The 26,001-nt window shown below is 37.8% G+C and overlaps 1 protein-coding gene across 1 annotated transcript; it reads left to right on the forward strand.

The window, feature by feature from the left end:
• Positions 1-30: 30 nt before the first annotated feature.
• On the forward strand, positions 31-17,790 carry NTS (neurotensin). The gene is made up of 4 exons (XM_049792423.1): positions 31-201; positions 4,345-4,406; positions 10,409-10,633; positions 12,691-17,790. The coding sequence occupies exons 1-4, from the start codon at positions 141-143 to the stop codon at positions 12,835-12,837; spliced, it is 495 nt and encodes a 164-aa protein (XP_049648380.1). The 5' UTR covers positions 31-140; the 3' UTR covers positions 12,838-17,790.
• Positions 17,791-26,001: the final 8,211 nt, after the last annotated feature.

Here is a 26,001-nt window from a genome sequence, read left to right on the forward strand (position 1 = left end):
AAGGGTCCGGGTCCCCCCGTCTTGGTGGCAGCGAGCGTGCTGAGGGGGGCGCGGGGGTCTCTGTGTCTGTCTGTCTGTCTGTCTCTCCGTCTCTCCCCAGGATTTATGGACTTTACTTTCTAGAGAGCGGCGAGGCAAGGATGAGAGTCCAGCTGGTGTGCGTGGTGCTGCTGGCTTTGGCCTCCTGCAGCCTTTGCTCAGGTAAGTCCCGTCCCCCCCCCAGGGCGGGCTGAGCGCTCGCCGCACGCCGCCCAAGTCCCCCGGACGCCCGGATCTGCGGAAGGGAGGTGAAGTCGTTTCGGGCCACCGCGGCTGTTAGGCTGCGGGCGCGCCGAGGAGCTGGCCCGGGTGAACGGGGTTTCGTAGGAGTCCCGTAACTTTCTGCCTTCAGAGGAACCGCTCCCCCGGGCAGCATCCTGCCATGGCGGTTAGCGGAGACTAGGCATTGCAAAGATGAATCAGTGCAGACCGTCTGCCTGATTACCCTGCCGCGTTGGTGATTGATTGCACACCAGGTATTTCCGAACCGTCACGGCAATTGTAGTTTCTGCAACTCGCGTGCGTGGCTGCCGTGATCCAAATCAACACGGGTATAAATGCGCTTTAGTCACTTCTTAGTGACAGAAGTGCAGTTTTTGTATTCGGGGGAAAAAAAATGCTAGCATCTGATCTGAAATTACGACCAAAAAATGCTGAATCAGGTGTAGGGCACACAATAGGAAGGTTAATGTAAGCGCATTTCTGCTCCAAGAGGACCATACATTAAAATGCATTGCCTGCTCCTTTGCAAAATGACACAGCTAAGTGTGTGTCATTTATGCCCTAAGTTTATGACCAAAAATAGGTATGGTGGCGATGAGACAGGTGTACGCACACAGACGTGAAGCAGAATGGGCTTCAAAATCCAGTCTTGACTAACTTGCAAATTACTTGAATTTTTAATGCCACAAAATTTACAGAGTAAATCCACGAGTAGCTTCATTTGTTCACCTTCAGTATTCAGCAGGACTCAGAATTCCTAATTCTCACTTTAGATGAAAGTTTCCAATTTGTATTCCCCTGCAGAAGAAATATGTAGAACATGTAATACCTGCAATTTATCACAGTTTAAACATAGTCATTCTTTATATCATAGAGAACTGGTGATCTTAGTGACAAGGCTTAATATTTCTTATTTTCTCCCTGTATATTTGAAGCTTTTTAAACAAATACTTGGCTAGTATTTTCAGTGAGGCAGTTTCAAATTCAACTGTTTGTAAAGCCTGAATGAAAGCCCATTAAAGTAAAAAAAACTTCAGTGGAAATTAAAATAGGCTTATAAAAAAAACCCAAACGAACAAAAAAAAACAAACAAAATTGTATGTGTTAACTGACATGATGGTTTATTTCCTTGAAAATTTGAAATTATATTTCATTGAGAAATGCCATGCAGAAGCTTGTGTGGAGGGGTAAAATCAGTTTTAACTACTATGGACAGTTAATGTCATAAAGACAACAATCATTCATTTTAATTTTCTTTTGAAAATGTTTGCCCTCAAGGGAAAGTGTGTACCTGTAGATTGTAACTGTTCCTGTAGAACGTGAATATCTGAATAGAAGCTATATTTCTTGTCAATAAGAAGTGAATCAAGAGGACATCAAACTGTGTGAAATTCCCTCTGATTTGAACAATAATGTGTAACCAACCTTTTTATACACTGCTTTCTGAGACTTTGTTCTTTTTATGCTTTTATTCCTCATCTGTCTCTTTCATTCCTGAATTACCTGGACGTGCTTCCTTCTCCTCCTCCAAGCCTTGCTTTATTCTTCACTCGAGGAATCTTGACCAGCCTCCTAAGTAATATCCTCCAGACTTCTTTTCTCAATCAAAATGAGAAATAATAATACCTCAATACCTACTTATCTTCAATGTCTGCAGCTATCTTCCAGCCTCGATGGTGTGGAAGCTATCTTCCATCCTCTATAGAATCTAAAAACAAGGTGCTAACCAGCCACGACAACTTTCATTGTCCTCAGCTGGTACGACCCAGGACATCACAAATGATGATGCTGTCATGCATCTCACCCATTCACAGGAGCTGCTGCTATCATTAGTAGAAATTCAGCTGAGGTGATCCTATGCTGCTGGCAAAACTTTGGGTAATGGTAAAACGGTTAAGAGATTAGGTAACACTGACAACGAGTAGTGCTGAAAGGGCTGAAAGGCATTAAGTTGGAGATTAGTTGCTGGTGACTTGCTGTAATACTGATCTACAAACCAGTCTTATTGAATATTTTCAATAACAACTTCAATGCAAAAAGTAGGAATGAAGGAATGAATGAATGTAGTGTGCTGGTAATGCAAAGGTGAACAGGAGCATCACTAGAGAGGAAGATCGGCATAACGCCCAGAAGTGTTTGATGACCTGAATAATAGAAATGAGCAGCAGTGCAACAGTACAAAATGCAGCAGCTTAGGAAATAACAGAAGTCCCTATTAAAAGCTCCTTTTAACAGAAGCACAGCTGTTGGAAACGTCTGAGGAGATAAAAGACTTGGTCATATTATCTGACCTAATTTTTTTTAATGAGATACTGAAGTTTTTCAGCCATGAAAGACAAACAAAATAAAAAAAAAAAGTCTAAGAGAGCTACTTCCTGTAGCTAATGGTAAGCATTAAGGTGGTTAAGTACTGAGGCTTCTGATCCAAACTGTACTATGCTGTGCTGCCTTGAGATCACATCAGGCACAGAGGAGGGCCGCTCTGATGAGCTGGGGAATACAAGGCTATTACAAGAGAGGAGGATAGATGAGAGTCTAATAGCTCTGGGCATAGCCTTTCAATGAAGTATTTATGGGATTTCCAGGGGAATGGTTTGTGTCCAAAAGGCACAGTGATCTTGCATTTGTTTGCTAATCACTCTCTAAGCACACCCTAAAAATCTAAGCTGGGAAGGGCGGTGATTGCTCTCAAAAAATACATGAGTTGGGTAAATATTACAAAGAGAAAGGTATGATTTATAGTGAAGGAAGTTATATACAAACCATTAATAAATTTGTAATTAGAAATAAATTAGGCTTGAAATTAGGAGACGGTGACTAACCATTGATAGTTTGGAAGAATGCCCCAAAGAAGAAACATAGTTGTGGTGGTGGTGAGATCTTGTTACTAAGATTGAACATGATTGATTTTTAAGAGCATTATAATGTTTGGCTTCCTGTGCTAGCAGAAATCTGTGACTGATTAGCACATATTTGTATAAAAGGTCCCTTACAGTCTTGTGTTCTGTGAATGGTAGTGGCACAACCTGGTGATGATCCCTGAAGTGAAGGCATAGGCAGAATCTATCCACAGATTCTGTGGTAGGGTGTTACATGCCAACAGCATTGATCGTTTTAATGGAAGTAAGATGTCACTTATATGAATATGGTGTAGATTTTTGTTTAGTTTGGTTTTAAATATAAGTAACCATATTGTTTGGCTCTGGACTGCTGGTATTCCAGGAAAGCTAAAAGCCATGTGGAACTTTATTTCGCCTGCAGACTTAACTGATTTCTGTATACATCTCATCTTTGAGCTGTGATTGCTGCTACATTTTCAAGACATCAGATCTTCCTTGTCATTCTGTGCAGCACAAAGCAGAAAATTTTGTGGGTGTTTTCTCTTTCTACAGCAATTTTTACCCTATTCACCAAATCACAGGTCTTGCAAGTCTGCTGAGCTATCAAAGGTCAATTAAATTAGTAAAGAAAATCCTAAGACTTTCAGTCAGAATACTTTCTTTTGGTATATGTATTGTCAAGAGCTTGTATCACAAACTGGTCAAGCTCAATTCTCTCATATCAGTAAAAATACTCATAATTTAACCAAGAATAATCAAGACTAAATCTTGTCCAGTAATCATAACTGCCATTCACCTAAATACTTATCTGCTACTTAAATAAATATTGTTTGAAAATAAATATCCAAAATCTTCCAAAGTAAGCAGAGGTGACAAATAGTGATTATGAAAATCATACTGATTTTGAATGAAGAATCTTGCAGCAGTGTTGTTTACTGAAAGGGCTGCAGATTAGTGGGCCTGTCTACCAGTGAACTGAGATTAATGAATCGTTTCATTCACTTCAGTAAGCTTGATCATGCTTTAAAGAGGTAGTAAGTATCCATTTTAACATAATGTTGCTGTTACCTGAAGACTCCTCACAGTCTCTCTAGATCACTTTGCTGTGTTCTTAGATAAGTTGCTTGTTTTCATGTTTGTTTGTTTTTCAGAATTCATTGATATATCTAAATTCTGTATGCTGAATTGAAATGTCCGTGATTTATGATGAAACAATAAGCATATGTTTCTGGTTTATTCCCAGATTCAGAAGAGGAAATGAAAGCGTTAGAAGCAGATTTATTGACCAATATGTACACATCAAAGGTAATTATTTTTCCTCTTTTAGTTGATGGGTAGGGAGCAAATGCATTCTCATTACAAACCCAGAAGTCTTTGCACAAAGTAATAACCTATGGTCTAGACCAAAAAGTTCAGTGCTAGACATTACTTTGGTGCAAGATTTTCTCCAGTTCAAAGGAAATTTAAAGGTGTTGATGTGACACACTAAAAGTGCTCCTTGCTCGTAACACTGGTACTTTCATTAAACTGTCAAAACTGTGTTATGTGCAGAGATGTAAATTTATATGAGGAAATGTGTTTCCAATAGGATTATGCCTGATGAAAGCTAAATTAACCTTGAGTCAAATCCGTAAGTGCTATTTTTATGCAGAACTTTTCCTATATGCATATAGAACTAAGACAGTCATAAAGCAAAAACTGTTAATACATATGCTGATTTTGGTTTAGGAATTCAATCATAGTGTTAGTACAGGAACATGGGGACATGACTGTGAAAATATTAAGCTGATAAATGACACGTCCTTGACAAGTTGCCAGACTGTGAGCAATGTACATGTTATTTAATAAAAATAGACAAAATTTCAGTTCCAATCTCATACTGGCAAGGTGAAGCAGCAAGTGTTGCACATATGTATTGAACAGGCTGATAGAAAAACACTTTCTCAACACTGTTGTTTACCATGAATGATCTAAGAAATATATATGTCTAATATTTCTTCAGCAACATACTAAAGAACAAACCCTGAAACAAATGCCATGGTCTTAAGGTTGAATGTTTTAATTCTTTGTTCTAATGAAGCTCAAGTGGTACTTAAATTCAATGGACATTAAAATGACGAGTAAAAAATTTCCCCCCAAAAAGAATTTCATAAGCCATTGACTAGTTGAAGGTTAAGGACAAAACCAGCCTGGAAGACTTCTGTATTTATTGTATTTGCTTATATGTGAGCTATTCTACAGGATCCTTTGAATAGACTAGAATAAGAAATGAAGCCAGAAAATACATTGTTTTGATCTGGTCTGGCAGTTCGTAGGTTCCCATGTTCTTTACTGGCATGGTAATTAACCTTAGATGTGAAATAAACCTGTTTGCCACTCGCTTTTCTAAGGTACAGAAAGATTTAATAGATATTCTTTTCCTGAGATGAATTCAAATGCAGGAGGCCGACAAAAATAGTTCATTCTGTGTGTGACAAAGCATAGTATGCCCTGGGAGGAAACCCTGCAGCTATTGGTATTTCTGCTACTGACTTTAGTGGAACTGTGAACCTAACTGCCACTTCCATCTTTTCCTCCCTCTCAGCACAGAGCACAGTCTCAGGTAACTAAAAATGCACAAATAGAGTGCACCAGTTGATAGGTAATGATGTTTGCCGTAATACTCTTATACGTTGTTTTACATCATGTAGCTTGCTATTCAATTTTCCTCATGGTATATACCATAAGTCAAGTGACACCTGAAGTTGACAGAAGCAGTAGATGCATGGTGGAGACTTTGCGTTATTTCTACATTATACTGCCTTAAATTGCTATCTAAAATTCATTACTGAAATGACAAGGTCTGTTGTTCTCTGTAGCTTTTAACCCTCATTAGAACAAAAGTATGGTTCTGGTGTCAGAGACAAATTTGAGGATGTTATATGTGTAATAACTGTCTTGTATTGTGCCTGAGATCTGGTTCCAGTTGAGGACAATTACTGTTAAATTGCATTAACCGTCTTTGACGCTGACTTGGTAATAAGCAGCAAGGGAAAGCTCATATCTAAAAATGCAGCAAAGTGGATTATCACTTGTGGTTCTAGTATTTGACAGAAAAAATCTTCCTAAGTAGGCACTTGTGAAGTAGAGTATCAAGACTACAGCTAGGATTTAAGCACACACCCTTTGCAACATTCAGTCCAGCATCTACTGGCCCTTTTCAAACTGCTCTTTAAAGTCATCTATTTGCTGAATCACTTTCCGTCTTTAAAGAAGTATGTCCATGCTTATTACAGCCTGTCTTCAACATTTTATACAGTTTATCCCCTTCCCTGCTGTTACATCTCAAAGAAGATACAGGGATCACTGAGTCCCTAAAATGCTTTTTTTGTCTTTCCTCTAAGATAAGATCCAAAGAGCCATTTGGAAGATCTGGTAAGAAAACACAACCTGAAGTGTCACAAATACACGGACAGTTACCTGCTGTCTCTCTTTTGTATCAAATAGATAACTCTATTCCCAGCTTCCGAAATGCTTGCCTGAAACCACCACTTGCATGAAGAATATCCTGAACTCAAACAAGATTTGAGATGCCGTTAGTTAAAGAAAAAGAAAAAAAAAAAAGAACGATTTCCTAGAAGAATATGTCATCACTAGCATATACTCCACCTTTGGGATCCCCACTCACATTAATTTTCCGAAGTCTTGGGCCCTCTGAGCTTCCTACTGTTCTAGGATGCCTATTGCTGACTGTATGTGCCCAGACAGTTCAGTCGGAGGCAGACGAGGTTCCAGCTGCCTGGGGGTTACTGACTTCCTGACTCAGTTGTCACATAAAAGTTCATTTACATTTACAGGCATTAGTCTATGCCATGGAAGAACTTCCGCTGTAACAGAACTCAATACCATATCTGCTTAAAGACTGAGAGTATTTTTATTACTTCTGTGGTTACATTCTGAACAAAATTCAACTACTGTTCAGAAAAGGAACCGTAGAGATCCTACATTACCTCAGGTTTTACTTGCTTCTGAATTTGTTTTTCATCTGCTTTCACTAGATAAAGACAAGACTATAAAAAGCAGAGAATTGAACTTTCTTTTTCTAAAAAAAAAAAGCACATTCAGGAGGTATGCATTATAATGGAAGAAGTTATCTTAAACAAACTATCAGGGGTATCATTCAACCAGAAATGGAAAGAAGAAGATACCATGTAAGTTACAAACTTGGTATTCTCTTTAATCTTTCACAGGACAAGCCTGTTGTCAAAGAATGAAATATTCTCAAGCTCCTCTCAGTTTCTTAGATGTTTTAAAATTCTCTTTCAAGATATATGAGGTGTGTAAACCCATGTATCTGAGTCTTACTTCAGAAGCAAGTTCAACAATGGAAATGCATACATCATACTCACTTCAGCATTAATAACTTTTAAATTCTAGCTCATACTGCAGTGTCTTTTGTTCCTTCAGATCACTCCCAGATATTTTTCAAGTTAATCTTAAAAAAATTAGTTCCATCTTGGCAGGTACGGGTTCCGTGATCCCTTGTGTAGGTGTTTTCCAAAACATGTTTTGAGCAACTGTAGTTGGTATTGCTTAGACCTCTGTGGAAAACGTATCACACATTGGAAATGTACCTGAACATTTGGGTTATGGTCATCTTAAACTGTATTTTCACGCATTCCTTTAGGATAACTGCCTCAGAGATTTTCCATAACCTATAAAACAAAGCTCTCTGATTGTAATGCTTGCTGTAATAGTGGAGTGGAGAAGTAACATGACTGCTCTGTTCAGTGACTGGACATGACCTGGAGAGCTCCATGTTCAGTTAAAAAACCATATTTCACTCTTGACTGAAGTTCTTAATGTTTTGTAGTCTCATTCTATGAACTGGCAGCAGTAGAAGTCAGAAGCAGGTGTACCCAAGTAAAAATACTTCGAGGTGATATATGTGTAGTATTAATAGGAATTAGACTCCCTTAACAAATGAAATATGTTTGCAGACATATTTTTTCTCCTACCCTCATAAGTAACAGCTAAGACCAATTTCACCTAATGAAGTCTGCAGTTTAAGTGTTTTACTAATAATACAGAGGAAACTTCCTTTAAACATAGACATGCATCAGGCTAACATGAAGTAGTAACTTTACATCAAAAAGATTCTATAAATTATGCAAGAAGGCATAAGAAATTTCCCTCTCCTTTCCTCTTCTCTTCTGTTCCCATTCAGTGGAATATTTTAGTTTTTCTTAACTCAGAACTCTCACTTGCTCATGTAGCATTGCCCCTAGATTTTATTCTTCATTGCAATTTAGCTACTGTAGTTGCTAGCTCACATTTCTTTCATATACCCAGGAGAAAGAAGTGTGCTGCCAAAGCCTCCTCATTTGTCATGGAAAGTTCTGTATTTTTATATTGCTCAAATATTTTAAAAGAGACCAATGAAGATTTTTAAATGGCAGTGGACAGTTGCTCTTTTTGCTAGTTTAACTTCTGTTAATTAAATTAGACATTCTACAAAGCAGTTAATTTTTGTTTTGAACCTGTCACATCTTTTCAAATAATTTGACAGACTAATTAAGGCACCTAGATGGGACAACAGATGAGCTCAAAGTAAACAATGCAGAACCAATTTCAAGCTTCTAAATAAGCTACAAGATTTGTTTTCTTCTTAGCCTCAAAACAAAATACTCTTTTTTTTTTTTTTTTTTTTTTTTTTTTTCCTTGAGCCCTGTCAGGAATCTGAGAACACATGGTGGTTTTATTAAAGGGCTAAATTATTCTCATTTTGACAGGGATGCATATACCAGATGTATATTGGAGTAATGATTATGGCCAAAAGAGAATTTTTTGTAACTAATGCTAATAGTGATGCCAGCTTTTCTGGTTTCTTCCTCACTCCTCTCCATTTTCTTTCCTTTCCCTCAAAAAATAGTGTAGTGTGGTGAATATGCATAAATCTTGCGTACAGTGTCCCTTTATTAGGAAGGTGCTTTAAAGAAACAACAGATTATGTGATTACCTAATGCTCAGCTAAGTAGGCACTGCATCCACACTCTTAATTAATGCTGTCAGTATGTGAAAGGCAATGTCTGTGTTAATGTAATAACTATATTTAACTTTGCACATCCAGGAACAGAAGCAACTACATTTCAGTTCATAGGTCAAGTGTAATCTTAATGTGCACAGCAAGGAAGCCCTTGCCAGTAATAAATAGGAATTTGCTGTTTGGCTCTTGATTGGAGATTGCTGTGTTACCAGTTCTACTTTAAGGAGACTAATTTCTATACTCACCACTAAAAGGAATACAATTTGAAAGAAGTAATTAATAGTGGGAGAACCAAGAAAGCAGCAAAGACATGAAAAGCAGTGAATGAGGTAGGAATTAGGTTTTTCACTTACTTTTTTCTATTGACAATCAAAACAAAAGAAGACTACTGCCACAACTGCTTGGAAAGAACAGGACCAGTAGTAAAGTAAAGGTTATTTTCCTCAACATATTTTAAAAGGTTGTAAAAGTTAAATAGCTCCTAAATCATGCAAGATACTGGAGCAAGCAAAATTTGAGACAAACCATGGTGAAATTTCTCTGTTTCTGTCTTACTGTAACATCTCTGAAGAGGTTCATTGTGGACCACCTAAATACAGTTGGTCTGAGTTTTTCAGTCCAGTTACCAAATCAGGAATATATTGCACAGCTCTGTTTCATCTTTGCTCCATCTTCATCTAAGCCTGTAGATCAATTCACATCTCCCAGGCTCATGACTCTCCAGCATCCAAAACTCCTGGGGCTTACAGATTCCATAACTTCAGACCCAGCCTCATCAGACAGCTTGCCCTGAAGCAGGGACTCTGTTCCTTTTCTCAGGGAATTTTGAAATGACTGGTATTTGTTCTGAACTGGAGAGGAGCGTCTAGTTAACCGCAGGCATCCACCTTGGATTCTAGCACTGGGAATTTATCCAGTGGGTTTGACTCATTGTCCTGATTTACACCTGTGAATTTATATTATATTAATTTCTATCTGTGTTTTTGTTTGCACCTGTGCAGAATGACTATGAAATGCTGCCATTCTGGTTTGGTAGCAGTTTAGTTTTTCATCATGTATATCTACCTGGGGGGTAAGGCTGTGGGGAAGCAGACTTGGTGTGTTTAGTAAATGAGTTGTCCTAATTTCAGCACTCTCTAATTATTGTCTAAAAGTTGAGCAGAGGAAAAGTACTTCAAACACACAAGCTTGTTCCTACCGAAATGTTTGAATGTCACACAATATTACTAAAAACCAAAACAAAAATAGCAACGTGTTAAATAGTGGGTATTTGTATTTTCAGATTAACAGAGCAAAACTTCCTTACTGGAAAATGACCCTGCTAAATGTCTGCAATCTTCTCAACAACCTGAACAACCAAGTGGGGGAAACAGTAGAAGTAGATGAAGAGGATTTGGTTTCAGGAAGACAGTTTCCTACTGCTCTGGATGGCTTCAGCTTGGAAGCAATGCTGACAGTATATCAACTCCAAAAAGTCTGCCACAGCAGAGCCTTTCAGCATTGGGAGGTAAAACAAACTGTCACAAATGCATGTATCAACTGCTGTTAAATTCTCAGGCTCTGTTCGTAATGATGTTTTAAAATCCATATCTATATGACCCCTGTCACATTGCCTGAGCTTTCCTTCCCTTTTTTTATATTCTCTGATACCTCTAATATGCCTCTTATTGAAACAGTTGTGAATTAATGTAGTTTGTGATGAGCTGAGTGTCTGGTTTTTATAATGACCCATGGATAAATGAGAGCTATTCTTAACTACATACTTTCTCCACTCTTTGTGGCCATTCCAAGGAACCAAACACATGAAAGTGAGCTCTATGCCAGAACACAGAATTAGTATCTGCTTCACAGACATGAAGTTACTGGAGATTTATTGAGGCATAACTAAATATAGGCAGAGTTTCTGAAAACCTTTTCAAGGCCCTATGGCAAACTGGATTCGAAATGGATGGACACATGCCCATGTGTACATGTAATTTTACCAGGTACTCTGGGCTTCTTGTCATTGCTAGGAAACCGGTAGCAAGGGAACTCTTGCTTCCCCACACCTAAAGAGGGCCCTGGAAGTTGACATGATGGTATGAGGTTTGCTGCTCTTAAATAGTGATTGTTTATAGTCCATTTGTGGTATTTATCTTAGTGCAATGATCACACAGATGCACACTGGGCACAATCCACTTGTGTTGTTACATATTACGCTAAAAGCTGCTTTGCACAGTGAAAAAAGATATCTCAGCGTCACTGCCCACTTTCCAGTAAACCCAGTTTCTTCAGCTTTCACAGGTTTGTGGACAGTCTGGCTGAACCTTGATCTTCTTTTGTTAGCTGAATCACAGCCCTGTATTTACAGGCTTATTCTCAATCCTTTATATTAGCTGGGATGGTCCATACAAAGACTGCAACATCTTTGAGAGCCAGAATTTTCTGAGGACTCTGTCCAGCAGCACATTTATTGCTGAAAAGGAGCTACCATAGAACTGACTGTGCAATAGCCCATATGACTTAATCACAGTTTCTTACTTTGCAGTTGCATCAGCTCTTGTGGTGGTCGGGCATCATCACTCCTAGCAGTATTGCATGTGAAATTGAAATAAAATATTCCTCTTTCAGCTTAGGAAGCGCAGAGTTTTACAAGACACACAAAAAAAGACGAAGGGATAGAGCCACAGGGAGAAGGATTGAAGAAGGCTTGAAATAAACAATTTGTGTAATGAAAGAAGTTCTTGTGATCTTATACATCCAGGATTGACTCCAAAGGCTGTTGAAACCATGAGAGTCTTTCCATTCATTTCAATAGAATTTAGATGAGCACTCATTTATTAAGTAATTAAGTGAGTAACAGACTTTGATTGCTTAGGGAAATACTGAGGTGAGTATAAAAATGTTTTCAGTTTAATGCCTTTCAGCCAGACAGTAGGACTGTAATTGACCATGGAAGAACATGGTGAGAGAATGGATGAAATCTTAACAGATAAAGCAAGAACAAATCTGAACAAAATACTTTAAAAACTCCAAGTAAAACTCAAAACACAGTTATATAAGAGATTTTGATTGACAAAATTTTGGCTTTCTTGTGCTTTATTTCATTTCTTATTTGTTTATTACACATGTTGATTTTTTAGCTGTAGGAAGTTGAAGATAAAAATACTGCTCAAAAGCTGAAACCAGCAAGCAGTGGGTGTTTTAGGAGGTGTTTAGCCTAAAGGAGTGATTACAGAGTGACAATCATTAGGAAGTTTTCAGACAATTTGAGTTTCAGTCCAAGGAGGACATACATAACAGCTTTTCTCTCTAGTGAAAACCAATGATCTCATTTGTTTCAATGGAATTTAAATATCGCCTCTGTAGGATTCAGCTCATCTTCAGCCTGATCTTAGTTTTGTGTCTTGAGTTTTGGGATTTTCTGGTTTTCTTCCTTTTTTTTTTTTAAAATCCCCAACTATTATGGTAAAGGTTTTTCTTGGTGGCAGATGTTAAAATAAAGTTTTATAAAACTTTCTAGGAATTTATAATCTTCATTACCAAAAAAACTGATAACGTTGTGTCTCTTCTTGCACCTTACAGTTACTTCAGCAAGATGCTTTTGATCTAGAGAACTCAAGCCAAGACAAGGAAATAATGAAAAGAAAAAATCCCTATATTCTGAAACGGCAGCTACATGTGAACAAAGCTAGAAGACCATACATACTCAAGAGAAGTTCATATTACTGATGCAGCAGAAGAAAACAATGTATATTTAGTTTATAGGTAACTGTGCGTTATGGTTATCTTATTTAAATCTAAAATCATATTTGTGTGAAAATATACTATGGAAAATCATCAAGATGATAACATAACTGTGTCTTTTTTGCAATTGCTGTTTCTTGATTGTGATTTTTTCCTACTTGAGATTAATTGGACCAATACATTTGCAAATAAATCTAGTTTCTAAGCATGATGTATTGTACAAAACTGAGATTTCAACATATTTCCAACAATATTGTAGTCTTTTCCTATTTTATAAAGCACACCAACATACACCAAGCAAATTGATATTGTCCATAAACCCTACTGAGAATCTTACAATTTCTTAATGCAACACCTCAAAAATATATGCTTGCAGATTTTTGTATAATACACTCTTCAGAACTGCCACATTTTATACCTTGTCCAGTTTAATTTATTAGGGATTAGGTCTAAGGAAAGAAATACTATCAGCTAACTATTAAATGGCAATTTCAAAATTCATATTTTACATTGCCTGCTTGTAAAAGAATTTTAAGTTCTTGACTCCTAACTTGCCACTGAAGAGTCATAACTTAAGAGAACAGTACATAAATGTGACTTTAACAAAGTACTCTAGTGAGAACAAACCCAGATGTGCTTCAGAGTCTTGTGTATCACCAAGTAAATACGGAAAACAGATTATTAAATCAGTAAAAGAATTTACAGTGTTTACCTAATCTATGAATGCTCAGGAAAAAAAAAAAATAAAGACAAAAATAAAAGCTTATTCATGCTCCTGTGCTGTCACTGTTAAAGTCAAAATACTAATCTGGTTATATGAGAAACTTGGGAGAAATATTTGAAAGAAGAATTAAAGTCAGAACATTTTAAACTTAAAAGGCATTTCTTTTCCCTCCCTCTACAAATTTGTAATAACAACAGGCAGTTTCAGGGGTTAAAGTCAGTCGTGGAAGCTGACGGAGAGGGAAGCTCCCAGCATGGAAAATACTGATTTCAAGCCATGAGGAGTCAAGTGCCACCTGAATCGTACACATTTTCCAGCTCTGTGTCTGTGAAGTGTACATGGGACTCAGGATCTCGATGATCCTGGGTTCCAGCCTGGAGGAAAACAGTCTGAAAGAACTGGGGGTCACAACAACAGCCAAAATAGAGGGATGGTCCAAGACCCTTGAAGACTGGATGCTCAGACCCAGAGGCAAAAAATGGGACAGACACTGCTTTTGAAAACCTACCTGTTTTCTGTTTGAGGTATTTCCTCAGAGCAATGCTGTTCCAAGAAACTGCCAGAAAAAAACACTCAGAGAACTTCCAAATCCTCTCACAGGTCAGATTTTCTGTCAATTTTTAAACATACACAGGGATATGCATGGAAAAAACATACCCATACCGATGGTTATACCAAATTTGTTACATGGGGAGGGATGGGTTTTTTACAGTAAAATGTGTTTTCACTGTATTAAAGCTAATTATATTTCCTTTTCTCACTGTAAATGTTATTAATGAGTTTATTTGAATAAATAGCCACTAAATGCATGCACTCACACGATATAACAGCATACACTAATTACTATAATAATCGTTATGACTTGAATACAGCAAAGCACTTAAGGACATTTGGTCTCAGTGTTTTCAATGCATAATGCACTTAAGGGCTTTGCTTGAATAAGGTTCTAGTAGATTCATACCCTTTATTTTTTTATGAAGCTGTCGCAGAATTAGACTGGAGACACAGTATGCTCTCAAGCGGCTAAGAAAGATCACTCTTTTCCAACATACTTACAAGCTCCCTAGTCCTATTATGAACACTTTAAATTCTAAATTACCTGTTGGTAATAACAAAGCAGAACAGAGGCTGTCTCAAAATTCACTGCTAGCAATGTATGAGGAAAAAAGAAAAGAAACTTCAAATCACTATGTCATGGGGAAGACAGAAGAATAAAGCAAAAAAAAATAAAATAGGTTGCCATGATATTTTTCTCTTGTGTTCAGTCTAAGAGTGTAAGAATTAAAAAAAAGTAGGGTAAGGTAACGTGGTTGTCATCTGATAGAGAATGTTAACATCTTCAAAAAAATCCCCACCCTTCCGTGTTTCATTTTGGAGGTGATTTGGATATTCAGGGTGATGGCAGAGCACCTCAAATGATGATGATTAACTGTCCCACCTCCATCTTGTGCTCCACACCCAAGCGGGACTGACCCTGTGCCTGCGTGCTTGTTCCTCGCAGTGCGGAGTTAACAAATTAGCCAGACTGACTGGCTGAAAATGGCTTAAAATAACCCATTTCCTTTCAGCACGCTGTGAATCCACACGGGGTCAGCTACTGCGTGTCACTGGAGGAGGCAGAGCTTGAAAGTACGGCAGGAGTTGTTCCCTTCGCCCCTGGTGGAGGTGTGCAGGGAGCTGTCGGAGGAATGTCATCCAGAGTGACAGACAGTCCTAACTGGATGAGGAAAATATATCCATAATTGTAACACGGTCAGTAAAGATATAAAAGCCAATGCTGGCGTTTCAGCTTATTGGTCATCGGTGAAAAGCAAGCATAGCAGCATTAAAATGATAGAAAAACCACTTACACCATACAATTAAGCCAGATACACAGAGCTGTTGAGGGATATTTTGATGTCTGGGGGACCCTTTTTTTCCCTGAAATCTCTCACTTCTAGCTGTTGCTAACTCCTGATGACTTCACTGCTGTGGAGTTGCAGCCTTTCTTTAGCCCTCGTTTTCGGATGATGGCAGCAAAAAAATAGGCAGGCTTATGCACATTTGTCTCTATTTTGCGCATTCTTTCAGTGGGATCCTCAGGGTACCTGCCTTGGCCCCCAGCTGTGCATTGCCTGCAAAATCAATGCTGTATTTGCAGCAGAAATGGGTGCTGAATGAAGTTCAAGCCAGAAGAAGCCCTCACCATATGTAAAGATTTGTAAATTCAGGAGGCTTTTTTTTTTTCTTTTTTTTTTCTGCAGCTCATAATTGCCCTAAGTTTAAAAATGGTTGGTTTTTTTTTTTTAAGACTATTAACTCAGATTGCTACCTTGGCTTAAAGAACTGCCTCTTGATATGGACAATTTTGTTTTATAAAGGCAATTACTGGGACATTTGCTGTCTGTCTCTGCAGAGAAGCACATTTTTCCTACATATTCCATTGCTGATGTTTTTGCGAAGTTCACAGATGAATAATTGTACCAATTATTCAGAAACTTTATACTTAATTATTTCTTATACACCTAAAATATTGGATATTGTCATACAGAGCAATTGCAGAAACCTCTCAGTTATTTCTAAGGTAGAATTAAATGTAAATGAGATTTAATTTGATTTTATATATTTTTAATAGTTATCATCCATAATCTTGGAAATGCCCTATACAAGAAAAGTAAAACATAGAGAAATGAATAATTTTATCATCTCTGAAGCATATATTTGTGAGTTTTTCTTTAAAAGAAACATTAAAAATAAATAGCTACTGTTCTCAAAGTTAAATGTGGTGATAGAATAAGTCTTTAGCTTTCTCGAGTCTTGCTTGTGGTATATTATAAAATTAGCTGTTTTCTGTCTTTTCTATTATAAGTCTAAACTTTGTTCTATGTTTTAGGTAAGAGTTTAATAGTTATAGTGTGAACAGAGTGGATGGAATGTGGAGTTTGCAGATTAAAAGAGATTTAATTTTGTGAGGTATGATTGTGGCTATGCCTCATACCCTACTCTTAACTAACACACAATCGAGGCGTGATAATTTGGTCTTGATCTTTACTCTTTTTCCCCGATATTAGTTATCAGTTTGCACTATGCGGTATCAAATTGAAGATGCAAGCCACCGCTATAATACTTGAGCGTAGGAGGGCAGAAAGAGAAGCAGGTTCTTCTGGATTTCCCCAATGTTCCAGATGGATCATTGATGTTCACCACATCCAAAATATTGGACTGGCTGAAGGCAGCCATAAAACAAAAGCTGCAGAGAAGCTGCAAAATAAAATATACTGACTTCTGTAGCATAACGACAGAGTCGGAACTTGTACCTTGTCCGGGAAGCAAAGAAAGTGGAGGGAGAGGTTGATCTTCACAAGGAACCTGGAGAATGAGGTTTTCCTTGCTACCAGATTCAAGCATTCAAAAGTTGTGAGTGAGGCTACAAAACCCTGCAAATACATAAACAGATAGGTAGATAGATGATAGATAACTAGCCCTGACATCTAAATAAAGTAATAAATAGATGTCAATTGGTTTTTATTTCCCTCCATTTACTGGACTGCCAGGGAGCGTCTGAATCACATTTTTAAGTTTTGTCAACAGGAGGGGCTAAACCATATTTGTTTGGTTTTATTCATTGCTGCTGAAAATTGACATTCTCATCCAATGTCTTGAACCCAGCAGGTGTCACATTAAGGCACACAAAAGCAGGGTGTTGATGATCAGATTTCAAAACCTGCCAGATCCAGGATACTTGGGTGGGTCTGACAGACCCGGTAATCAGACAGTGGCCTAGAAAGAGCTTTGTGGTACCTCATTAGCAGGCAAGCTTTGGCTGGCCCAAGGACTTCTCTGAGGTGGCAATACGGGGAAATGGCACGGCAGCCACCCAGGAGCTGTTGGAAGGGCGTCAGCTGTTAAGAAACATAAAGCCTCAGGAGCCGTTAGTTGCCCAACTAAGACTTGCTTTTTCCAAGCAGCTGAGAGCGTACGGCTGTTGTCTCAGGAGACTCCTCACATCCCCTCATGTGGAAGGAGAAGAGAGGATTATACACGACTGCGCTTGAATCGCCAAGGAATAACATTTGTCCGTTGGAGCTCCCAGTGGGTCAAGTACCCGCCTGTTCTGGCTCAGAAGTTACAGTGCAGTATTAGGCTGGAACCATTTTCTGGTTTACTCTGGAAGTTCAGTGGTAGGAGTCTTTTGCAGGATGTGTTTCTCTGACGTGTACGTAAGGGGCTTCTTCAAGTAGCCTACACGTTGCTGTCACAAATGCCTGCCAGCAGCCCGAGGACCTCTGTCCCGACGCAGCGGCGAAGCTGCTTAACACAGCGTTAACGGTGTGTGAGTGGGAAACTGCTGAGTTTGTACGTCAGTGAATCTGATCGTGGGCATAGACTGGAAACATCCTAAAAGACAAGCTTGACATCATTATTGCAGCTTTTTCTGATTCATTATTTAAAAATCCAAGCTGCATAACAGATTTTTGTAATCCAGTATTTCAGAATTTAAGATTTCCCCCCCATAAATATTAACTCAAAGTCTAAAATAAATGTGTACACAAAAAAAAAAAAAAGAAGAGAAAAAAAAAACCCCAAAACCCTAGTATGTGCTATATTGTGCATTATTTTCTTAAAAAAAAAGTTGTCACAGAGCAATATGACATGGGAATCATTTTGTCTGGAATAAACGGTGTGGTTCCTCCAAAATTTTTTTTCAAAACCATATTGTTTGTATACATTTAAAGACAAATCGTCCCAAAATCTAATGTTTTAAAGCCTTTTATTAGGATGCAAACAACAATTTAGTTGATCCAATGAATAATCTCTGTGGTTAAAAACCAATCGTCCTCCTCCTCAAAAAAAAATAAATAAATAAAAAAAAAAGATTTCCTATTTTATAGCAGGTATAGAGAAGGTCTTAGAAATAGTTTACTTAATAGTTCTTGCATGAATGAAATTTCTTGGTTATTTTTGTGTACTACCAAATCTTTAGGGTAGTTGTATAACCCATATACTGCAGTTGTTGTTGTGTTTTGGTATCTTATTTAATGATCTTTTAAATAAAGAGCTGTTTGGAACAGACAACATGCCTTTTGTTCTGTTCAAAAAGAAGAAATCAAAAAAATAACACCACATGGAGCAAAGGTATGTGTGTATGTACCCACAAATGAGGAGTTTATTCTGAATTTTACAGCAAATAAAGTATAACTTACAGGGATATTTAACGGCAGAATACTATGGTACTTTTGCTATTTGCTGCAGAAATAGACAATAACAACACAAAATTCTAAACGATTTTCTTCAATATGCAGAAGGCACTGAAGTACTAAGATTGCAGCTGCTTTTGAAGCTGAAATCCTTGGTGAATACTTAACTTCCATTCTCCTCAAAAGTTTCCATTTACTGAAGGCAGTTTTTTCATTATAGTGGAGGTAAGAGTTACTATTCCAAGACCCTGCCTGTGGAGAATGAGGGAGTTATGAAGGCTATAATTTGGGGTTTTTTTATAATTATTACATGTACCTCCACTTTACCTTTGTGGTTTTACAGATTTCTGTGTTAGAGAGTGGAAATGAAAGGGGCTGTGAGGGAACAGGCAAATGGGATATGAAATACAGACAGGTAAGGGACTTAATGAGAAATGTGGGAAGATGTTAACTGGTTTTTCCTTCTGTCTGGCTCCAACCCAAGAGCGTCAGAGCTGGCTGAGGCATGGGTCATGTGTATTTGGAGGGAGGGAGAAAAAAGAGGGGAAAGTCAGGGAGAAAGGAGGAAAGGGAACCTAATAGTGAGTTAAGTCTTGCTACGTTGGTGTTAGTTGAGGACTTAAGTGTACATAGGCTGTATGAACCAGAAGATACAGGATATTCTGAAAAAAAGGGGAGTTTGCAGCAGAGGAAACCACCTGGCCCCCATTCCCAATATTCCTCCTGAATCAAGAAAAGCAGCTTCAAACTGAGACATTTCAAACCAAGAGTTTTTAAGCTGAAACTGGAACAACTGAAAAGTGATGAGGAAAAGGAGAGAGTGGGTGGCAAGGGTCAGGAATTACACAAATCAGAGTCAGTTCAATCATTCAGTAAGCTGTGCGGAGCCAGGAATATCACTATGGACTGGGGCAGAAATACAGATTGCTGTTGATAATTTGAGGTTATCAACACCAATCTGCCCAGGTTTGAGCAGGCTTGAGTTTTGAATCTGTGTCTCAAGCAAGTTAGCACCATTTTCTCACACTGGTCTCAGAATTAGAAGACCTCATGGCATCCATGCAGGAAGCAAGGAACACCTTTTAAGGGCTGTGAAGAAGAATAGAAGAAAACTTAGCTCCAAGGAGAAGGTCTTATCATAAAGCGGAAGCTCATTTCATTCATGAAATATAACGAGAAACTTACAAATGTAAGTACATCTATCAATGTACACAATACTTACCTTCTCTAGTTTCTATTCTTCTCTCTGTTGTTTGTTTGGTTTTTTTTGTTTTTTGGGTTTTTTTTGTTTTGGTTTGGGTTTTTTTTTTTTTTTTAATTTTCACTGTGGTGAGAGCATTTATTACAATTTATGAAAGTATTCAAAAAAGAGTGAATCTTTAGGAATGTAATTATTATCATCCATTGATATTTCCACCTCTTGTCTACTCATTCTTATCCACTATAGCACTAATTCCTTGCCCCACTTCAAATTCCTGTGCTGTTATTTACTCTGGTTCACTTTGCAAGTTCCCTAATAGGGCTGCATCAAATATTAGTGAAATAAAAATAAATGACATATAGTGCATTTAGCATGTATTAAGAGTTATCACAGAAGAATATTTAGTCATATATGAACTGAATTTGATCCCATTTTACATTTATCCAGTTACATTTTCTATTGAAAAATCTCAAATTCTACTAAAATTGCATTAGTCTGTAGTTATACAGATTAGTTTTCTTCCCACTAGCTCTTAAATGGAGATTTGTTATTTTCTCTTTGTATCATACTAGTCCAAGATGTATATATTGTTAAAACCAGTATCTGCAACTTCGGAATTCAGATCTATTTCTTTGAATGTTGGCATGGAGCTTACCCAGAACCCTGACTCAATCCTCTGTATCATTCATGCTCTGATAATATTTAGGAAGTGTAGCAAAACATGTTTTTTCAGAAAAATTACACTCAACTAGCCATCTCTTTACATCCTTTACACCCCCAAAGAAACAGAGACAGACAGAAAGACTTGAAAGTAATTCCCTATCCCACAAGAGACTTTTGAATTAGGAAAACAGAATTAGAAAGTAATTTTGTATAGGCTTCATTATTGCTCATGATTGCATGTTGTAACACCTCAGGTTTTATGTTTTTTTCATGTTAATAAGATATTTTGAATGCTAGAAATATCTAAAAATAATATCTAACACTAACATCTGACCTATCTAACACTAGCATAGGGAAGATTATGCTTTAGGGAAAATTCACCTTTGTTTAGAGGGTTTAAATATGATCTGTTTCCCACTTTCTTCTTTCTATTTAAGTAAATACTTATTACTAAAGTAAAGTAAGGAACCTACTCTTTGAACAGTCTAAGGAATATCTTTGTTAAATACTTTTATATTACTTAGGACAATGAAGAAATCCAGGGACTGTTCTAATACAAGCTATACCTATGCAGTAAAAGCTTGACTGAAGTGTTGCTGCACATGGACTATGTTAACTTGAAAAGAATAAATTTAGGTTTTCATAAAGTTTTTTCTTTGGTAGTTTTGATCTTTTTTTCTCTGTATTTCCATTCTTAGTCCATTCTATTCTGTTTGCTCTACAGGGCTCTGGATTGTTGCTCCACTTCAGATAGGATGCTCTTATAATTGAAGGGAATAGAGAAGGTCAAATGAAGGTGTGTGGTTGCAGAAAAGCTCAGTTCCTTCACTTTAGCAAAATGTGCAAGTCTTCAGGGTTCAAACCTGGATGATTCCTGCATGGCCAGCAATCTAAATCAAATTTACTTTGAAGGTTAATGATACAGAAAAAGAACAGTAAAATATCTGCTGAGAACTCACTCACTCTTTCCAGAAACTGAAATCATCCGGGATTGCTGATATCAGACTTCATGTAAAAAAACCTGTAAGCCTACATTTCTGAACCTTGTCATCTCATGTCCTTTGCGGGGGGGCGGGAAATACCTATGAGAAACATCTGAATCTCTATGAAACTTCTCCTTCAGTGTAAGATCAAGGAATAGTGTTTTATCAGACAGGCTTCACAGCTAAAAGTTTAGAGAGAAACTCCAGAAATTTATATTCTCTTAAAGAAAGTAATCTGGAACTGGTCTTTGAAAAAAATAGATTCTTGTCATGTATCTAGCGTAATTGTGGCAAATCAGACAGCCTACTTCAATGCATGGTTCTCTGACCTGGTCCTGAAATCCATGTTTCTGTGACCTGAGTGGATATAGATTATAAACAAGATATCTTTGAGCATTCAAAAAGGCAGAAGGCAAAAGAAGATATGCTGCGCTAAAACATTTTTGATGCCTTATTAGCAGCTTTCAGTGGTGCGTGAAGAAACATAATGTACTATTTGCACCACTTTCCAAGGCATATCTTCATGTGAAAGAAGGAGCTGACATTTGCTGTGAAAAGTAAAGTCTTTATTTAGATAGAGTGAGTGTTAAAATATCTGAAGCATGGTGCTTGTAAACCTGATTTCTGTTCACTTAAGCACTTCAGTGCTTTTCTGTGAGAAGTGCATCTGCCCCTTTGAGGATACTGAAAGCCTCTCTGACTCATCTTCCTTAGCTAAAGTTTTACCAAGAAAATGTGATTGGCAACAGGTGTGAGTGAGAAAGGGTTGCTCAGATTTACCATTATAGAAGTTCATTGAGACTGATCACCCAGAAAGCTAAAGCTTACTAAAACAGTACAGCTTTGTACAACCACTTGAAAGGGCTTGAGGAAACAGGGAAAAGGTAAAAAAAAATGAACAATATTTCTTTTGCTAATATATAGGTACACACACACAGCAGCACACACTTGTGTATGAAAACACTGCACATAATGTCCTCTGCCGTATCTCATCACGAGAAGATCTTTGCAGGGTTGTTACTTGATTTTTCTGGACAAACAATGAATGTCTATGCTTGTTTCATGTATAAAAAATGCCAATAGTTTCATAATTCTTTCTGTGTATTAGCAGAACTGGCCAAAGCAATGACCCGTCGCTAATCTTGCCTAGCACGAGTGTGAGCTGCACAACTGGGTAGTATGCCTGATGGTCACCTTCCAACATTCACAAAATCAATTCCATGTCCTCTGCAGTCACACTGGACCTGAGCTGAATGCACAATTTGGAGTGGGAGAAGAGGAGAAGATGTGGTTGACAGAAAAGCCTTACTCTTTCAAGAAAGCAGTAGACATATAAAAAACCTCAGCTACTGCAAAGGTGGTAGGAGGGTAGCCTTCTGGGAGCTGGAAATGATGGTCAGGTAAAATAGTATAGGTGACAAACAAAAAATGGAGCAAATGGGTGCTATTAAAGGTAAATGAAGAAAACAGGGACAGAGACAGATATTATGTTGCTCCCACATAACATAATGTAAACTTCTTTAAAAACATGTTGCCATCCTTTAAAGTTGCTTCCTTTCTGACAGCGAGTACAACAAGCTTATGTCTGTCCTCTTCCAAGAACAAGAAACAGCAGGCTCTTACCTGTCGTCCTGGGATTGCAGAAATCAAACTTGTGAGAACTAGTATTTCAATTTTCCTACTGAAGTAGCACCTAGTCAGCAGTAGAAGGTGGAAGTGCACAAGCCGGAGTCTAATCTTGGTTTTTTGAGAAGAGTAACTGATACGAAGGTACCCTACTGCACTTATTTTTTTTTAACCGGTCTCTAGAAACTTGGCCCATTTTAAATTACAGGAGATCAGTGATACTCAGCAAAAAGGATTTTCTTCTGTAATTCCTTAAAAGCATCCTGATTGTTGCATGGATTATAAAAGCAGAGTTACTATAGAGTTTAAAGTGCATGAAATTTGTTGTGAAGTAACACAAAAGACATAAAGAATAGAAGGCACCATCCAGGTCACTGAGTTCAATCCTTCACAATTACAGGCTGGCAACTAGTAGAGAATTTTCATGTGGAATTCATCTCACGTAGCTGTAATCATCTGAAAGGTCAGCTGTAATCATCTAGGTCTAGGCTAGCTATGCAGACTTCCCCCATACCTAGCGAAGAAAGAGGCACTTTAGGGGAGAAATCCTGTATCAGGGATTATCTATGTGTAAACAAACAATCTACCTTGGACTAGAGACTTCAGCTTCCAGTGTTACAGAGATGCCAGGTGAACCTTTGTTTGAGCCTATAACGGGCGATAGAAGTTTCCCCCTACACAACAATCATCATCAGATGAAAAATATGAGCCAGCAAATGAACTAGTTCCCTGAAACAAAGGTGAAAAAGAATAAAGCAAGATATGAAGTAATAATCACCTGGTATTGCTGTCATAGAAATGGTCCTGGTATCTGGTGTCATAGAAAATAGTTTTCCAGTTCCATGTGAGGTATTCATTGGGCGGATGTTTGAGAGAACGGTCAAAGATTTAGGAAATATTATGGAAATTAAAAGGGAAGAGAAATAACATTTCAGATAAAATGGACATAAGGTAAAACTTTAGCATTAAGTTTATATTTATTGAATTAAAAATTAGATTCTCAGATTTGACAGAAAATACTAGCATGTGGCTATGAGTGTGTTATGTATCTGCAGCTAAAGAAAGCCTCAAAGACAATTTACATAAGGAAGTGTTGAAAAAAATTGCAGAGTATGAAAAAATGATTAAACATTAAATTTTTGGTTCAAAGGATATATTCTGTGAAACTGCTATGGCCACAGAGAGATTAAGAACAAGCTTATTTATATATGTTGGTTTGGAAATTTTTGTCACTGAAAAAATGACAGAAAAGCTTGAAAACTCTCTAAAAGGGAAGCTGACTTACAGTGTGTGACAGAATATTGCATGTATTGCAATATTTAGATCTTGATTCAATAAGTATTTGTGAATGTGCTGAAGTTTATGTACTTTGAGTAATCTATCTGTACAAACAAACTACTCACCCTTTTTTAACTTATCTTTATTATCAGTAGCATGAGTACTGTTCTCTCTTTCAGTTTACAGATTATCCATTGTTCCTGGGTGAATCATGAATCTAAAAGACATCAACTTTACCTTTGTAATTTTGCTACTAGCAAAAAATGCGATACTGAAGTTTTGGGCTGGCAATCACAATTTTCCTTTCAAAAGTGTTTGTGATTACTGTTGACGTTTTTATCAGATTTTATACAATATCAATGGAAAGTTCAGGATTTGATTTAATTTTGGAACCGAAGACTGAAGCCATAAAATTTGCATCTGTATTTCAAAACTCAGAATATATTGTTATCAGATGTGTACTCTTTCTTTAAATTTTTAACAAAAAGTGAGATAGTGGTGAGTTGGTGAATATTCTGAACAGAAGGAGAAGACAAGGAGGAAAGAAAGTAAGAGCAGGAGAGACCCTAAGGATAATGCTCTTCTCCTTGTTTTACAGCAACTGAATAAGCAACACAGTGTCTGACCTGCTCATGGCAACCAGACACTATTTCACCTGTTGTAAAGTAAGGAATCAATTTTTCTAAAGTTGCTAATAGCTCTTTATGCCGGATTTGTACCACGTTAATCAAGATTGCCTTTTAGAAAATGGTACTTTCTGCATGCTGCTTTTTTTTCAAACTAATTTAAGCTGAGCACCTACAAACTGAGGCAATGTGTAAACCATAAACTACCACTTGAAAATTATTGGTAGGTTTCGATCACATTCCCTGCTCTAACGATACTTCAGCCCCATTTTCAGGTGTAAATAAAGCTATGAGTAAGTTACACAAGTTTCCATGACTCTTGTGCTCCATCAGCTTCCCAACCCACGGGGAACACTTGATTTTAACAAAGACATGCATTTTCCCTTCATCTTCTTTTTGGGGTGAGGTAGATTAGGTCCTACCGTGGACTTGAGGAGATTACTGGCAATACAAGAAGCTTTTGTAGAGGATGCCGCCAGTTCAGTAAGTACCCAGGTCACATCAGCCAACTTGTAACCCCACGTAAGGAGACCAAATGATGAGCTGCTGCTCATCGTCAGTGCTCTTACCATGACCCGCCTCATCGGCGAGCAGGCAGCTGAGGAGGCAGCGGTCGACGTGGCAGGGAATAATTTGGCAGAGTACGGCTGACAGAGCTGCTTCACGTTTGGGACCAAAGGGTAGAATATCTGTTTTAATTACGTTTAGCTTCTGAGACTTTGACTTTCACATGAACAGAGGGTAATTAGAAAACAGTCCTGCTCCAGGCTTGAAGCCTACTTTTCACATCCACACAGCTTAGGGTGGAGTGTCAGGACTTGTGTTAAGCGTCATATTCCCAGGGGCCCCAAGCTCAGCCTCGGGAACTTAA

Source organism: Accipiter gentilis, chromosome 34 (assembly GCF_929443795.1).
Source record: "Accipiter gentilis chromosome 34, bAccGen1.1, whole genome shotgun sequence".
NCBI lineage: Eukaryota > Metazoa > Chordata > Aves > Accipitriformes > Accipitridae > Astur > Astur gentilis.

What these genes read in the sequence shown, in the direction of transcription:
- NTS (XM_049792423.1), top strand. Translation starts at nt 141, where the DNA reads ATGAGAGTCCAGCTGGTGTGCGTGGTGCTGCTGGCTTTGGCCTCCTGC. An exon ending in CTCCTGCAGCCTTTGCTCAG is followed by an intron (nt 202 to 4,344) that starts GTAAGTCCCGTC and finishes GTTTATTCCCAG; the next exon opens with ATTCAGAAGAGGAAATGAAA. An exon ending in CCAATATGTACACATCAAAG is followed by an intron (nt 4,407 to 10,408) that starts GTAATTATTTTT and finishes TTGTATTTTCAG; the next exon opens with ATTAACAGAGCAAAACTTCC.